Source organism: Theobroma umbraticum, unplaced genomic scaffold (genome assembly GCF_002168275.2).
Source record: "Theobroma umbraticum cultivar Fairchild unplaced genomic scaffold, ASM216827v3 scaffold_50.0, whole genome shotgun sequence".
NCBI classification, from domain to species: Eukaryota; Viridiplantae; Streptophyta; class Magnoliopsida; order Malvales; family Malvaceae; genus Theobroma; species Theobroma umbraticum.
Window position 1 is genome coordinate 3088957 of NW_018397261.1, and position 17274 is coordinate 3106230.

General features: G+C 35.7%; 4 protein-coding genes across 5 annotated transcripts; 1 reads left to right on the plus strand and 3 right to left on the minus strand.

The window, feature by feature from the left end:
* Positions 1-611: 611 nt before the first annotated feature.
* On the minus strand, positions 612-4267 carry CAS (calcium sensing receptor). The gene is made up of 6 exons (XM_021430917.1): positions 3851-4267; positions 3332-3577; positions 2126-2318; positions 1721-1862; positions 1065-1196; positions 612-973 (listed from the first exon to the last, which is right to left on the minus strand). The coding sequence occupies exons 1-6, from the start codon at positions 4103-4105 to the stop codon at positions 742-744; spliced, it is 1200 nt and encodes a 399-aa protein (XP_021286592.1). The 5' UTR covers positions 4106-4267; the 3' UTR covers positions 612-741.
* Positions 4268-4707: 440 nt separating this feature from the next.
* On the minus strand, positions 4708-7860 carry LOC110418717 (putative disease resistance protein At1g50180). The gene has a single exon (XM_021431517.2). The coding sequence runs from the start codon at positions 7636-7638 to the stop codon at positions 4960-4962; it is 2679 nt and encodes an 892-aa protein (XP_021287192.1). The 5' UTR covers positions 7639-7860; the 3' UTR covers positions 4708-4959.
* A 1144-nt stretch (positions 7861-9004) lies between these two features.
* Positions 9005-12705, minus strand: BUG22 (cilia/flagella-associated protein). Of its 2 annotated transcripts, XM_021430898.2 has the most exons (5): positions 12539-12698; positions 12396-12427; positions 12060-12301; positions 9415-9651; positions 9005-9314 (listed from the first exon to the last, which is right to left on the minus strand). In XM_021430898.2, the coding sequence occupies exons 1-5, from the start codon at positions 12589-12591 to the stop codon at positions 9306-9308; spliced, it is 573 nt and encodes a 190-aa protein (XP_021286573.1). In that variant the 5' UTR covers positions 12592-12698; the 3' UTR covers positions 9005-9305. The 2 variants fall into 2 exon arrangements, with proteins under 2 accessions (XP_021286573.1, XP_089639939.1); XM_089783813.1 differs by lacking the exon at positions 9005-9314 and having other exon boundaries at positions 9458-9651; positions 12056-12301; positions 12539-12705.
* Positions 12706-15465: 2760 nt separating this feature from the next.
* Positions 15466-16251, plus strand: LOC110418652 (uncharacterized). Its single transcript, XM_021431435.1, has one exon. It carries the CDS (start codon positions 15531-15533, stop codon positions 16233-16235), a length of 705 nt encoding a protein of 234 aa, XP_021287110.1. The 5' UTR covers positions 15466-15530; the 3' UTR covers positions 16236-16251.
* The last annotated feature ends 1023 nt before the right edge of the window (positions 16252-17274 follow it).

Sequence of the window (17274 nt, forward strand, 5' to 3'; positions counted from 1 at the left end):
AAGTGTGTAAATAGAAGATTTAATTTATTTGATAAAATATTTTTTAAAAGTTGAATTAATTTAACTAGTCATATATTAATCGAACAGATTGAATAATTTAAGAAAATGGATAAATGTATATTAGATTATTAGAATCATTAGGTGAAAGGTCAAATGAAAGGAAACAATGAAGAAAATTAGGGCTTGGTTTGTATTCCCTTATTATCCTCGTTAAATTTAAAAAACCTTTTAAAAATGACTGTTTAAAATTTTTTCAATAAAGTAAAAATAATCTTTAATTATTAAATTGGATAAACTATCCATTTATATGGGTTAATCACAATAACATGATTAACTTGATTAATTAAACATTTTAAACGTATTAACTAAGTTTAACACATTTAACGAAACATGGTAAGATTAAATCCAAAATTACTCTTCCTTAATTGTTACTTTTGTTTGTTTTCTCAAAATCTCAAGAAACATCTAAATCTATAATTTCAAGTATTTGAGTCCAAAATCATGTAGGATCCAGGTCTCTTTGCTCCTTTATATCATGCTTTGAAGTCCCTCCAATGTGTTTCAGAGAAAAAATTATTAGTATTTTTTTCATTGGGGCAATAGATGAAAGATGAGAAGAAAGAAGATGCAACATTAATGAAAGAATTACAAGAGATTATTCCAAACAGAGATCTCTGATCTAAAGCAAAGAATGCACATTCAAGCATTTCTTTTCTACTTATTTGACAAGGCAACAAATGATTATTCCGCGCCAGGAAGGAACTTTGTGCTGGCTGTACCAATACGTTTGACAGCCGAAGGGAAAACCCGGGATGGTGACACAACCTCCACCAAAGAGAAGTTGTATGTATCGGTTCCTAGTCGGCTCTGTAGCCACCCTCTGCTTCCCGAAAACCCATCAGCTACCACCCAGCAGTTGTTAAATCCCAGAATTTTTAATGTTCTTGCAGCTATTTTTGCTGAATCACAGTAGCTGAACATTCAAAGATTCGAAAAAGGTAAATTGTAATACCGGATTTTTTAATGCATTGGCACAATGAGATAGGAAGGGAATAAGAACTCACGAGTCCAAGATGACGATGTTTGAACCTTTGTTCACTTTCTTGAGATAAGCAATCTTCAAGGCTGCAATCTCAGCTTCCACTTTCTTTGCATTTCTCACTACTCCTTTTAATTTGCTTGGCAACTCTTCCAAACTAAAAATACAGAAGCAGTTATGAATAATGACACAATAGCTCAGTGTGGGTACAATTCGGACTGTTTACTGACAAATATTAGGCAGCAGATATCTGCCATGATCAAATACAATCATAGAGATTAGTACATTTTATTACCAAAATATTTCCTTCTCAAAAGCATTTTCAGCTTAGTTTCACACATCTTTTCAAACATTTTAAGGGTCCGGCCAACAGTTTTCACTGCACTCTTTTATTTTATCATAATGCTTTAAAGAAAAGAAAATTTAAGAAGCAAAACTTTTCTTCTAAGCTGTAGAAGTGCTATTTATCCAATTAGCCACCTTGGATCTCTGCTTCAGCATTCAATTACCAGTTAGGCAACCAGTCAGAATAACTGATGAGTTGGTGGAAAACAGAGAAGCAAGACATGATGAAATCTCAGAATTTCATAGAAAAGCACTACTGCACTATGGTTTTTTAGTTCTTTACTGTCAATTTACCACAAAACTAAATGTACTCATTGAAGCCAAATATTTACTTACGGGATTGCAAACATCCTCTTTTTAGCACTAGAGGGGAGGCGGGGAACACCAGCCCTGTCCTTGTCCTTCTCTGACCGAATATCAATCATAATGTAATTTTGCATAGATATTAAATCAAGGGCTTGAGCAGGAGTAAGATCACCTAAGGAACAACAGAGAGGCAACATGTCAGCTGCATTCTATAACATTAAGTTCCCATGAAACATACTTAAAAGAGGTTAAAATTTGAAGAAATTCATGCCATAGAATCAGAATTCTGTTATTTTCCAAGATTTTAAGCAAAATTTAGTTTACATATAGAGAAAACTATAATCTTTTTTCATCTTTCTCCGTCTTCTTTGAAGTACTCAGCAAAAAGAATTCATGCTCTGAGGCTAATTTATATCAGAAAACAGCAACAATCACCTTTGTAACCACGAAGACTATAGGAGATGGCAGACCAGATGGGAGGAAGGAGGAGGTATGCAACAAATAATGCACCAGCAGTTCCGACAATTGTTATGGGGTCGGAGGATGTGATGGTTTCATAAGTTGAAGAAGCTAAAGGCTTCGCTGCATCAATCACCTTTGTAGTTTGTTTTGCAGCATCAGCAACTGTCTGCAACCAAAATCATTGCATGGCTTTAACAGACACTACTATCTTTAAGTAAACCCAGCAATACAAATAAACAGATATGAGCAAAGAAAATACTTTAGCAACCTGTCTTGCAATATAAGAACATGGTACATTTACAGATTCCTGAAAATCAAGCCTGTCAATGACTCAGCATTCTAGCTAGAAGTTGCCTAGACATTATGTTGGCATCATTAGACTAACAACTTGAAATTCAGATGAGATCTAAACAAGCAAATGTTATAGTTTTGTGCATATTAAAAGATATCATCAGCGCTTCTGAATGCAACAACAAGCTCACTTAAATTCTACATAAAAAATTGCACGATTGAAACACAAGTTTTTCATTATTATCAGTCTGCCACGAATAAAATATTGAAAAAATTTTCCAAAGACAGTTTTCTGGGCTCCAACCCTCCATATTTATCACATGGACAGCCAAGGATAATGACAAGGGTAGGTCCTTACACCGTTTCACAAGCACATTCACCAATATCTTCTTTGAACAGGACAGCATCCTAAACCACTTTTAACTATAGTATTCCTTAAATCAATCTTCTTCCAAATCCAATACAAAGCCCAGTATGCTTATCCAAATTCCAGACCCGTTTCATGCTCAAGGGAAGGTGAAGTAGTGATAAAATCCTCACTAACTTAAGTTTGCATTCAATGGAAACACTGCAATTAGAAAACCAAAACAAATTTCTAATTTAACATTTCAGTGCGTGATTAGCATTCCAACAAACTCCAAAAACAACATTTAATCCAATGGCATGGTGGGTGTCTACAGCTGGGTAACGAAATTAAGCATTACATTCAACTCTTCCACCTAAATCAAAATGTAGTTTTACATTCAACAGTGAAAAACATGGCCCATTTTATAAAATAAATGAAGTTGAAAATCTGAATATCATGGAACGGAAGAAAATTTTCATTCTCCTCTTTTTCGACTCCTTTGTACTTTTGATATGCAATTGAATGAGGAGTTAGAGGTGAACCTTAGCAGCACTGAGAACTGGCTCAGTATCAAGGCCAGTGCTTTGAATTGCATCTTGGGCTTTCTTCGACGCCTCAGATATTGCTGGAGAAGCAGCCTTCAATGCCTCTTCTCCAGCTTTTTGTGCAATAGGCATCCCTGCATCTATGGCTGGCTTCAATGCTTTCCCTAAAAAATCAAGAAATTGCTGTACAGTACCAAAGGCAGTTGAACCTGCTTCTTGAACCTGATTCAATGTTTTCTCCACCTGTAAAGAAGAACCAAATTTTCAACAAAATGGATGTTACTTCTGACTACTGAACAAGACAGCTTCTTTATTGCTTGATTGCGATTTTGGCAGCAGCTCTATGCTTTTGACAGTTATTTAAGAAATGGGTATAAATTGAATTATGGGGGAAAAAAGGGGAACAACTTTTGCTTATCTATATAAGAGTGGGAAACACCTGTTTTCATTTCAAGAATTCTAATTTAATGTCTAAAAATAAATGCAAATATTATGCAATCTACTTTGACTTCTTACTTCAGTGAGAGATGAGACTATCTGTTCTTTGCTAAGGCTGACAGCTTTGGCCTCATGGGGAGGTGAAAATAGAGCCAATAGAGAGATGGCTGTCGATGTTGGCAGTGATAGAGAGACGGGTTTAAATTGGGGTTTCAAAGAAACTTTGCTAGTGGATGACGCTCCCGATGGTGAAGGAGAAGAAGGGGAAGAGGAAAGAGAAGGAAGAGAAAGTCTTGCAGTGGCCGAAACTCGGACTGTCATCTGCACTGCCATTTTCTCTTTGCCACCTGTGAATGTGAGAGAAAGACAGAAGCAGGCACTTGTGTGTTGGCCTATCTTTGGTTGTTTCTGTTGGAGGCTGAGGCACACAGGCAGTTGAATGTCTGGTTGCTGGGTTGTCCGACTAAGGATTGTGTGATGAGAAATAGAAGGTTGAGAATTGAGGGGAAGATGGTGGCCAATAAATGCTGCTATGTCGTTGGGCCCCATCATATACTAACTGACATTGCCAAGATTTCACTGGAGCCACCAGAGCCTCTCCAACATGGCATCCACTTTGACTGCGTTGTTTTACATTTTTTAGAATTTTTTGCCATAGGAGATTGAACCCAGGGCTTGTTGTAGATTGGTTAATGCTTGTTGCAGATTGGTTAATGCTTGTTGCTGTTGGATATTTGCCATAGATTGGTTCCGATTCCAGGTTCACATGGTGAAAATTTTGGATTCAAATTTTGGGATGGATGGAATAAGATTAACCAGATTGAGATGGAAAAAAATTGCATCCCGCTTAGGCAAAGAACAAGAAGAAAATTGAAGAAATTTGGCAGTGCTGGGAAAAATGGTCATTTCTCTGTCACATCTTTTAAGTTTTTGTTGGTCATCATCCTTTGAATCACCTTCGTTGGTTTATTGCCACAAAAGGAGAAATGTTCTTTGAAAATAGAACGGATTTTGTATCTTTGAGGAGTCCTCTCGAGTTGGTTTATGTTCTCTATACACACCAAATGCCATCATTCTTACAATGTTTTCAAAGAAATTTAAAAGAAAAAGGAAAACAATGATAATGATAGTGATTAAGAAGAGAATAGCCTTGGAAAGCTGGAGCCATTTTTGGAGAAACCGTCTGCTTACACTGGAAGCACATGTTCAATTCTGTACCAATTCTCTCCCTTGCGATCCCGAGCCTTCATCTCAAAATCACTTGGCATGTAGCCTAGTTTCAAATTGCTGAGAGTAGTCACCGGCCATAATCCTCTTGGAACAATCCTCAGTCGCTTACACTCAACAATGTGTAACTCCTTGAGCTTGGCCATTGCGCCTTCCTGTATTCTCCATCCCCCCACTGAGTAAAGGAAAGACAACTTCAAGAATTGGAGTTGAGGGAACCCCCCACTAGAGCATACCATTCGCTTTCCCACATATGCAGAGTGCTTTAATTTTAAAACTCTCAAACTTGGTAGCTTCTCAAGTGTTTTCATGGGGTCTTCCATCAAGAAAGAACCATGCAATGTTAGTTCAGTAAGGTTTGGTGGAAAATCTTGGACGTTCAACAACTTGAGCATGAACCCTCCCAAATATAATTTGTTGAGACTGATGTGACTTGAAAAGTCCAAAAATCCTGGAATGGTAACCCTTGTGATGTCCTCACCTCTAGTTCTTGAATCTAGCTTCAAGCTTTGGAGCCCTTTGGAGTTGAAAATCCATCTCCTTAAAGCTTCTTCTTGCAGATTAAGATGGCCGAATAAGCTCAAGTGTCTTAAGGTGGTCAATTTGTCCAAGCCTAGCTCGACAGAACTAGTTCTTCCAATACAGACGCCCTGCAATGTTTGGAGACTAAATAGACAAACATCCTTAGGTGGCTTCACTACCATCTCTCTGATCTTATTGAAGAACAAATGTCTCAATTCCGGTAACTTCCAAATAGAAACAGGAATTGGATCAATCAGTGTTGATCTTAAATCCAGTGTTTGCAAGTTCAAAAGCCTGCATATTGACGAAGGAAGCTGCTTCAACCAAGTTCCTTCCAAGCCCAGGTACCTCAAATGAATGAGGTTACCAACATCAGAGTCCAGTAGACCAATGTGAACACTTTCCAAACCAAGAACTCGCAAGAGTTTAAATTTTTTCAAGTCCTTCAATCTTGGTTCATTCTGATCAAAAACCAACAAAGAACGGATTCTTGACCTATTTGTAGTTTTAGGAGTGATCCCAAAGCTTGTAGAGATCCTACGAGGCCTTGTTAGAAAGCAATCCTTGGCATCTCCATGGATGATATCAAAAAATCGATCTTCCTTAGCTTTCTTTATGGCAAGTTCTCTGAAAAGATCGTGTATGCGAATTGTTTTAATCCTTCCATTAAATTTCTTTGCAGCAATTTGAACCATGCTCCTCCCCACTAATTCTTCCAAGTAATCCTCAGCCACATCTTCCAATGGTTCTTGGCCTCTAGGCTGCACAAATCCTTCTGCCACCCACAACAGATTCAAGCTTCTAACAGAAATCTCAAAATCCTCAGGGAAGAGACCAAAATAAAGAAAACAAGGTTTCAAGTAGTAAGGTAAATCATGATAACTTAGTGCTAAAATATCTAAGCATTGTGTTGGATCTCGAAGTAGCTGCCAATGTGCACTTTGCAGAACTTTGAGCCATTCTTCATAGGTTGCTTCTCTTCTTGACAGCAGACCTCCTAGAACTACAATTGCAAGAGGTAATCCCCTGCATTTCTTCACAATTTGTATTCCTAGCTCCTCAGTCCAAGCAGGTAAACTTGTCATGGCATTCCATTCCAGGCATATCTTCTTGGACAACAATTTCCAGCTATCTTCATCACTAAGAAGGCACGGTTCATGTGGTCGGCTTCGTGGATCAGCATGCAAAGCAACATCTCTGAATCTAGTAGTGAAAATTATTCTACTTCCATTCTTGGTATCTGGAAAGACTGGTTTTAAATCATCCCAAGCTTCTTTATTCCATATATCATCCAAAACCACAATAAATCTTCTTTGCTCCAAAACACTTGACAACTCTTCTTCCATTTCCTCTCTGTGCATCCTTTCTAATTCCGCCTTTCTAAACCCCATAACCTTCTTACACAAATCTCTCAATATGTCTCCAGCTTTGTATTCTTGAGAGACATAAATCCAAGCACGACAATCAAAATACTTGTTGATACTGCTACTACCATAAATTTTCTTAGCAAGAGTGGTCTTACCTAGACCAGCCATGCCGATGATTGAAATAATAGAGAGCCTTAAGTCCCCATTAATTAGCTGATCTTCTAGAATCTTTATGTCCTCGTCTGTACCAACAGTTTCCTCTTCAGAAGAGTGAGGGTATGATCGTCTCCTTTCACGAAGAGAGTTGACTGCAAAACTAGCCCCTTCTACCCTTTCACCGATATTTTCAATTCCATAAGTTGACCTACCGTTGCTAATATCATGAATTTTCAGCTTGATCCTGGTTATTTGCTTGTTAAGCTTATAACGTGCAACCAGTTCATTCAAGAAAAAAGGGTACCTGTTGAAGAGCCTGATTAGCGCTTTCTCTTTCTGTTGCATCATTTTGAGGATGTAGCCATCGATGACATCTTCTGCATCATAAGCAACTTCTCTTATGTCTGCCACCCAGTTTCTAACTCGTTCATCACCATCTTGTTTTGCATCTGCATCCTTAAGAAAGCATAACATTCTCCTTAATTCTCCCTGAATCCATTCAACTTGGTCCCGTACTCTTGCCAAGGAAACAGCTTCATCCACCATTTGACCAGCAATGCTTTCAATGACTAAGGAAACAACGTATTCAGCCATTTGTTGCTCTTCTTCGTTCCAGACTTTCTCATCCTACTCGGTTACTCGGCAGAAGGAAGCAGAGGACTATTGATTAAGAGCTTCTCAAATGTTTCACGGAGGCACTACGTTTCAAAGTTGACCAGAATTATTTGATCAATCACCTAATACCCGAAGTTTTAGGTTTAAAGTCTATATATTAAATCTATTATTACAAACATTTAACACTACAACCAATGGTTTTAATCCACTTAACAGCAGATGATAATAACATAAAACTTTCAACATAATTTTATCATTTCTATAGGTCTAACTTGATTAAGAAACAAGAAGGCAAAGGTCACATCTGCTGAATAGTCATAAAGGCAAAGTGGACCATCAAGTCATAACTGCTCTATGTTTGTCCCTCACTTGAATTTTTTTTATTTTATCATATCTACACTCCCTACGGATTGGAGCCATTATTCTTGACTTTTGTTGTGTGAACGGAAAGTGTGGTGACCACATCATATCCACATAGAAGCGCCCACATGAGGAAAGATTATGCATATGTTGTGGCAGAATTTGTTGATCAATCAAGTCAATAATCGTTGTAAAAATATGCAGATACTATGTAGTTTGTGTTAAATAAAGAGGCTCAAATTAGATCACAGTGATCATAGCCATTGAATACAGGCATAGTTTATCAGAATAACAGCGTAAACAAGTGAGCTGAAAGTGGAGATAATGACCTGAGAGACATACTGAAATAATTTGGAAGTTTGAGCAAGAATCAATGTGAAAATGGATAGCCACCACCTTATGCTGTTATTTTCAACTTTGCCTTGTTCCCCAATCAATCTAGAAATCTGTTGACACGTATGCCTTATTATGAATTAGTATAGCAGAGTCAAGTTGAAGAGTCTGGAGGGAGGTGAACTTCAACAACTAACAGTTCTGACCAAGTGCTTTAGGTCAGAAAATTTTATTCAGAAGATCCACTTTTACATTCTAGATGAACCTGCTTACTGGATCCTCATGACGCAAATCTAGACTTGTCTGGATTGGAGCCCAAAAATACCAAGCTTCAAAAATGGGTTTGTCCTAATCCATAGTTCACGCACCAAGAAAGATACATCACTGCATATAACACTCAAGAGAAACCTCAATGTACAGCTTATAATTATTTTTTCATATTAATTTCCAGCAAGACTAGTGCATGCATTTCAAATGATTGCTTTCACTATTACTAAGAAGTCATCTTTACAGGAAAAATAACCACGCAGAATGCCAGGGAATTAATGAAATATCCAAACATTTGTGTGAATAAGTTCACCAGGGATCAAATAAGAAGGTTAAAATAAAGTGCTTTTGTGCTCTAATTTGAATCCAAACTGCATTTTGAGTCTCAACAAAACTAGCATTTAATATTGCATTTGAGATGCCAATGTACTTATAAGAACTTTAATTACCGATAAGTAAAGATCCACAATTATTAAGTGCAAAGGCTAACACTTTCCTCAATATAAAAACCCACTTAAATTCCGTTTCGTAACACCATTGACAAGAATTGGTTAATTCTATTGCTATTATAACAACCATACATACAAGATTAAGCTGGATGAATAATACAGAATGGTAAAAAGTAATTAAATCTCGAAGCACAGAAAATTGGAAATTAGGGCTTCAGAGTGCTCCAATGAAAATTTTCAAGCCTTCTGCAATAGCAAAAAAAGGGATATGCATGAGTATTAAAGATACCATAACACACATATAAGCCTAGACTTTGAAGTTGGTGAAATTACAAATCATTCTTACCTGCATTGGAAGATACAGTTTAAATTCTGGTGGGAGTTCCTCTTCAGAGTACAAGCGATCAGAGAAATATATCCTTCGAAGGCGGCAATTTGCATGGACCTGAACTCGCAGAGTCTCAACATAGTTGGTGCCATAGGCCCTCCGGGTATAATCAGCCAGATTCAATTGAATTTGATTCCAACCCTCATCCAATCTCAGCGGCATAGTACATATGTATGGCTTTACTCGAGTGACAGCCTAGAAATTCAAATAAAGTTAAGAAAACATACAAGTAAAATTACAATCCGCAATATCTACTTTTCAGTGATTTACATAGAAATTGAGTGATAAAATGTTCAATTCAACAAAACAACAGCTTCAGTACTTAATAAGGATGCAGATTTTTCAGAGTTAAGCTCCAAAAGGGTAGCTACACCCACCAAACCTTATAATACATGAGCAGCACCAACAATGATGATTACCTATGCTAACCAAAGGCCTATTAAGTTATCATGAAATTTACACTCTACGGCAGGAAAGAGAAAAAAACAGCTGTCTTATATTAGTACGTTAATCGTGTCTATCCACCTTTCATTATCATAGTGTCTAATGGCTCATTCTCTACTAAGAATGCTTGGCATACAGTTCGTCATAAAGACCAATTGAGGATTTATTTGAGTTGGTATGGCACAAAAGTATCCCACTCTCAATTTCATTCTTTTTCTGTAGGGTTATTCATGGATGGATACCAGATGATATGCAGCTTAAAACTAAAGGGTTCCAATTGGCATCCAAATGCCAAGGGTGCAACTCAGAGGAATCACTCTTCATATTATGAGGCAATGTCCGAAGGCTAAAGAGGCTTGGCATTTCTTTTCCCATTTGCTCCAAATTCATGTTGTTCAACCCCATAATATTTTGCAGGTAGTAACGGCATGGCATTATTATGGTGATTACATTAAGAAGGGTCATATTTGGGTTTTGATGCCTATCTTCATATGCTGGTTTTTGCGGGTTGAAAGGAATGGTTCAAAACACGAAAACCTTGGTATGAACCCTCATCAGATCATATGGAGAACAATGAAGATATTAACACAATTGCTTCAAGGAAACTTAATGCAAAAATGGAAGTGGAAGGGTGATGTTCAATTAGCCAAATTGTGGAAACTCTCTTTCCCAATCAAAGCACTGAAACCCCATCAGATTATTTGATGGTTGAAACCTGCACTCAATGAACTCAAATTGAATGTCGATGGCAGCAGCAAGGATAATGCTTAAAGGCCAGCAGGAGGAGGAGTTGTGTGAGATAATGCAGGTAAACTTGTATTTGGCTTTTCAGAAAACTTCGGTCTTCTAAATTCAATCCAAACAGAGTTCCTAGCACTTCTAAGGGGTCTGCACTTGTGTAGAGATTATAATATGCATCGGTTATGGATTGAGATGGATGCTAAGGTCATTGTGAATCTCATAGTAAAGGAGAACTATGGTTCACATGCAATTAGATCACATTAGCTTCTATAAGGTCTTGTTTAAAAAGCTTCTCCTTTAGAATTTCTCATATTCACCAAGAGGGTAACCAAGCTGCAGACTTCTTATCAAATAGAGGTTATATTCATCAAGGCTTGCAAGTATTCAACAGTGCAGAAGGTGAATTGCGGGGTATTCTTAGACTTGATAGATTAAATTTACCTTATGTTAGATTTAAAAATGTGCAAAGGAGTAGTACTCCTAATTTATTTCTTGCTTAATTCTCCTAATTTTCAAGTATTCATTTTCAACATGTAAAGGAAAAAGTAATTCCTCTAAGTATTCTTCACTCTTTAGTATACTTCTGGAGGTAAGGTATATGTCCCCTCCCTTATGTACCCGCTAATTGGAATTAATAAAACTTTTACAGGACGGCTGGCCTTGAGAGCTTTTTCCAGCCATTTAAAAAAAAACAAAATTAGGAGACTACCCCAGGTGAAAAGAACAGATTGACAATTTCCAACTTAACAAGTAAAAGGGCATAAATAAACAGAATATCAACACCAAATTTCTTTCCATCCCAACACCATATATGCCTGTCAGAAAGATAGAAAGAGAGCACATACTGATGGCTTCTAAACAGCAGACTTTGTTAATCATCCTGTGTTTCCTAACCAAATTCATATTGATAGAAAGAGGCCGCGTATTGATCTCATATAATTGATACAAATAGGGAAAACATTGATGGGATCTAAACATGATAATTATCCAAGCCATACACATGTCAATAAAATGAGAAATATATTGAATAGGATATACACACCCAACTATCTATTTATCACCAAATGCATATCAATCACAAAAACTGGGGCACTTATTGATAGAATAACAACATAATCTACGGACTAATGCTACTTGCCCACCAAATTTATCCCAACTATTAGCACTCCCAAATATGGGCATATAATTATTAGATAAATTTCAATAATGAAGTCTACTAACTCATGGGCGGCTCCTTAAACTCATGACTATAACATTAACGTTAGACCAATATATAATTACCACATCAACAGGGACAAATAGCTTAGACAAAAGTGTTGCATCAGATAGCATTTTCTCTTATCCACAAATCTAAAATACATTTAAATCCTCCATAACCAAAGTATACATATATTAGAAAAATTAGCAGACTTACATACTTGGAAGTTAGAAGCACGAAAACGACGTCGGACATTCTTATCATCCAGAATTTGAATCTCAAAAGTGAAATATTTCTTCAAGTTCTTGACAATCATAACCAAGAAGGGAAGCTTAATGCCAAGCGTTGCAGCAGGGTCAGCAGGGCAAGTGATGTACGTTGATTGAACATTTGATCCAATTATTTCCAATACATTCGATTGAATGTCTTCATCATGGGGTCGTTTCACATGCCCATTTACAGCTGCAAAACAATTCCCAACAACAAAATAAAGCTAACAATTTAGCCAAACCTTTAAACCGTTCAATTCAAAAGGCTTGTTCTATAATTTACTGACCTTCTTTATCCCAAATTTGCAGAGGTTTGCTCCTGTACAAAAATCCCAAAAAAACCCAAAGTTGAATACATAATAATACCAACAGAGCCACAAAAAAAAGGGAAGAATATAAGCAAAAAGAAAGAGAAATTAATAAAACGTACCCGAGGCTGTATAAAATGGAGAGAAACCCAGATTGAAAGGTGTTTTTGAACATCTTCCCAGGTTTCGCTGTAGGAAAAAGGAAGTTTAGAGAAGAAAGTAAGGGGTTTTTCTCCGATATCAAAAAGCCCTACAGATTAAACGGTCCACGTCAATGACTAAATACTTATACTAATTTGCTTTACGAATTAAGTGCTTATATATATATATATATATATATATATATATACTTAATTAACATTACACGAAAATAGTGGAAAGGACTTATTTGTTAGAAATAAAAACTATTGGAATTCTTTTCTATGGATATAAAAATTTTGACACTTTAATATATTTAACATTAAAATAAAAAAATACATATAACTTTGAAACGTTCAAAAAGGATAAATAAATTAAAAATGAAACAAAAAAATATCTTTATATATAAAGAATTAAAACATAATAAAATAATTCATCCATAATTACTCAATTCAAATTTAAATAATTAAACCAGAGAGACATCTTGTTATGGATATCTATTTGATACACGCATGAATCCAAAAATATACTAAATTGACAAAGTGAAAGTCTACAAATATGGTTTATATCATCATAAGTATTCTACATGAGCATTTGGTTAATAGTAATAGTTGTATGTAATGTCTTGTTATATTGTAAGAGTAATCTTCTCTTTTTCAAAGATGTTTAAAAATATTCATAAATTATTTATAAAATTTGAAATAATTTTTTATTTTGAATTAAATAAGTATTATAACTAATAATTTACTAATTGATATTATTCGAATTATTATTTATCATTTTATGATCATATGATAATGATGTGATGTTAATATCGAAAGTAAAATTATTACATAATTATAATATTATGTTACATTAATATATTAAATTATTATTAATTATAATATATTAATATATCACATTAACATTACGTGATATATAATAATAAATAGTAATTTAATTAATAATAATTAATTAATTATTATTTATTAAAAAATTATTATTTTTTATTTGGGTGATGTAAAGTGTAGACTTGTTGGGCTTTGAGTTAACTTCTCTGAGCCCACGTTCCAAAAACCGTCCTAATTCATGGTCTCCCCCAAAACTGGAAAAGCATTATACACAAAAGTAAGTTTTATATTACTTAAAACAGTATAATTTCCTTTTTATAGCAGCTTCTTCATATTAACTTTCCAAGCAAGACTTAGGAGCCATCTCAACCAGATGCATTTCACTGTTATAAACTTTACATAAATAGAATACTTTAATTAAAGTAAACATTATATGTAGAGGTTCTTCCCATGTGTTTTAATCTGTATCTGCACAAAACAACAAATGAACTCAAGGTTTGGAGAGTAGAAGATCTCCCCAAGGCTGAACAATCCAACAAGGAAAAACTAAATGACCCTTTGTATATGTATATCATCTATATCTGAAAATGGCAGTAAAGAGTAGAAAAAACAAAAGAAATTAAAAGGAGTGAAAGGTAAAAATAAAATAAGTTGACAAGGAATCCAACAAGAAACCTAAAAAGGTCCTGATGATGTATTTGCAGCGCACAAGAACAGTTGTAGCTTTTGAAAAGCAAAATGAACTACAAAGGATATGGCATGTTCTTTAAGACTAAGGCAAAGACACCCATTATCAGACAAAATACCAAACATTAGTTTTTAGTTTTGAGGTACAGCAAAGGGGTTGATGTTGGAAAGAAAACGTGGGGGGGGGGGGGGGGCTCTGTTTTGGTTTGGCACTTTTTGAGGTGTGGGTTTTGTTTGTAGGCTGTTGGATGTATGCTACCAAAGGTATTAATTAGGGTAAAAATCTGATTTAAATCCTGTATTATATAAGCAATAAAACATTTGCTTATGTCAGTTCTTTGGCCTTTGGAGTTTTCTGCCAACTACTTGAGCTCTAGTGTTCCACTTCAAATTCTCACCTCAGTCGGCCATCCTCAAATTACAAATTATATTATTCTTCACACAGAGAGAGAGAGAGACATCAGATCCTTGTCATATGGTAGATATCAGAGAATTACAGTTATAACCCTTCTGATTTCATGCATTGATCCATAGAAATTTAAGATAAACTTGATGTGATTAACAATGGAACCAGTTCACACAAACTGCCCTATGAAATCAATTGGCCCCATGCATTTGGCAGAAATGAGAGAAGATTTCCTTGAACTTGAAATAGATGCTTTGTTACGGGACCTGTCAGTCTCTTCAAGACAACCCTCTCAACCCTTTCCTCATAGCTAAGTGATCAAAGATCTTCCATTTAAGAGACATGAACTGACGACCAAGTGAATAGCCACAAAAGTCCCAAGAGTTTCAGAAAGAAGACTGGCATTGATCTAAGACAGAAGCAGTACATCTATGCAGCTACCCCATCTAGCTTCACTTATTCAAATTGTTATTGCACCATATGATTCATGAAAATCATAAGGGGGTAATGATACTTCACAAATAAGAACAAGGACTTCTTAATTTGGTTTTCTCATTTTTTTTTTCAGGGTATCTTTGTCCAAGTATTGATCTGCTAAATTTGTTTCTTTCCAATGTATCTTTGTCCTAATCGCAAGATTTATATATCTAATCTACCAAATATACAAGTCCAGAAGGATGCCAACAATCCAGAAAGTTGATGATGCCTGATATACCATTCATTCATATCCCTCCAAGTAGCAGTCACAATTATACATGAATGCCTATTTCTACTGAACTTTATCAGCAAATTAATTCTCTATTCGTCATCTTGCTAACCTAATTCAAATAGAGGCTGCTTGTTATTTAGCTATGATGGTAGGAATCTAGTGCTGCACTTATACTTTTTCTCATTATTTATTTATTTATATTATTTTTATCAGAAACATCAAACCCAAAGCAGACAATCAACATGACATTATCCCAAAATCATTCTATTAAGTCTCCATTATTCCACAATATCATAGCAGACCCTCCTCAGTTTTGCTAAACCATAACCCTTTCTCCTCCGATCATGGACAGCATGGATAGCTCAAGAACCATACCGTCTCATCAATCTCAAAGCCCTTGCAAAAACCATATCTCAATTCCGCTTGAAACAGAAAGCTTTCATGAAGATAGTGAGAAAAGAGGCAAGAAGCTTACAAAAAGAGGAAACAACGACAATACTGGGAGGAGATACCTTGGGGTGAGACAAAGACCGTCAGGTAGATGGGTGGCTGAGATCAAGGACTCTTCGCAGAAGCTGAGGCTATGGCTAGGGACTTTTGATAGAGCAGAAGAGGCTGCCTTGGCTTATGATAGCGCAGCAAGGCTTTTGCGAGGAAGGAATGCAAAGACCAACTTTCAGTATCATGGGGTAATGAATACCTATGAAGAGAACTGCAATCTACTAGGAAAGAATCCAAGGCTTTATCAGCTTCTTCAGCTAACAATCACGAAGAACCATGCAAGATCAACATCTCTCAAATCCATTGGTACTGTTCCTTGGCAAAATCAAAACGTAGGAAACAAAGTCGACCCAGTCGATTTTGATACGCTTGTTGAGGAAACTATATTTTGTTCTTCGACTTCAGATCACGATGAGGGTAGTAATAACAAGCTTTCCCAGCTCTCACTTGGCAGTTCTAAGGTTTATTCTTCTGTTGTTGTAGCTCCTTCCTTTTGTACTTCTCTAGATCAAGGAGGAGAAGAGGGAAAAAATTGTCAAGATGCCTAATAACTCAAATCGAAGGTCTTCTTTTTTTTTTTTTGTTGGTTCTTTTTCATGCAAATCAGTTGACTATTAGCTCTGTGTATGAAGACATGTCATGTTGTAAATTGTTGCTGTTCAATTAGTCAATACATATTCATGTTTGATTAGTACTTCTAAGGGAAAAAGTTTATGCTTTTTCTTTTTTTAATAAGAAAATTAATTACATCAATGAGGAGAAGAGATAAATTTGTCAAGAATCAAGATGCACTTATAATAGCTTGAATCTGTACTGTCTGCAGATGATGAGTTGAGGATTGGCTTTGCGTAAACAAAGACTACTTTTTGATGTTGTAAATTTTATTATGACTTGACCCATTTCCATTACTGTTTGATTTCTAGTTCTAGGCTCTACCTAATCATCACATATTCTTGATCAATTTTTGTTATCTTGTCTATGATTTAGCACACAAAATTAATGGAGTTTGTTCTGGCAGTTAAATTCTTATATTCCAAGCTTATATATGTATCTGAGCTCTCCTTTGAATCTGACAGATGCATGCTTAAGAATGCTTGGAGGAAATTATATAAACCTTTATGCTACCTGCTTTCAAGACTTATCAGTGGTATAATTGAACATGTAGAAAGAGGCCCAGTTGCTTCCTAGGCTACTTGTTGCTGAATTTACAACAATATTTTAATAGCAAATAACTGTTATATAGCCATATATATATATATATATATGCATATGATGTAAATGTCATGCCTACCACATACTTCGATCTACAAATCATCATTTCCTCTTTTTTTTTTTTTCATTGGTATGGTCTTAATATTAACATTTCCTAATAGTCTAGAGATTTCTTCATTCATTTGGACAAGGGCAGCACACTCGAAAGAAGGATATTCTCATAACAGGTCGACCCATAGTACACCTTTACAGACAGACACTTTGATTGTTTTTTCCAAGCAAGAAAGAAACAAAATAAATAAATAAATATTACAATAAAGTACAAACATGAATGAACTATGATGTAAGAAATCATTCCTATATTATTGTTTATTA

Coding starts and splice junctions, on each gene's coding strand:
- CAS (XM_021430917.1), bottom strand. CDS start 4,105: ATGGCAGTGCAGATGACAGTCCGAGTTTCGGCCACTGCAAGACTTTCT. Junction 3,578..3,850: donor TAGTCTCATCTCTCACTGAA/GTAAGAAGTCAA, acceptor TCTTCTTTACAG/GTGGAGAAAACATTGAATCA. Junction 1,863..2,125: donor TAGTCTTCGTGGTTACAAAG/GTGATTGTTGCT, acceptor GTTGTTCCTTAG/GTGATCTTACTCCTGCTCAA.
- LOC110418717 (XM_021431517.2), bottom strand. CDS start 7,638: ATGGCTGAATACGTTGTTTCCTTAGTCATTGAAAGCATTGCTGGTCAA.
- BUG22 (XM_021430898.2), bottom strand. CDS start 12,591: ATGTTCAAAAACACCTTTCAATCTGGGTTTCTCTCCATTTTATACAGC. Junction 12,428..12,538: donor TCCATTTTATACAGCCTCGG/GTACGTTTTATT, acceptor ATTTTTGTACAG/GAGCAAACCTCTGCAAATTT. Junction 12,302..12,395: donor GCAAATTTGGGATAAAGAAG/GTCAGTAAATTA, acceptor ATTGTTTTGCAG/CTGTAAATGGGCATGTGAAA.
- LOC110418652 (XM_021431435.1), top strand. CDS start 15,531: ATGGACAGCATGGATAGCTCAAGAACCATACCGTCTCATCAATCTCAA.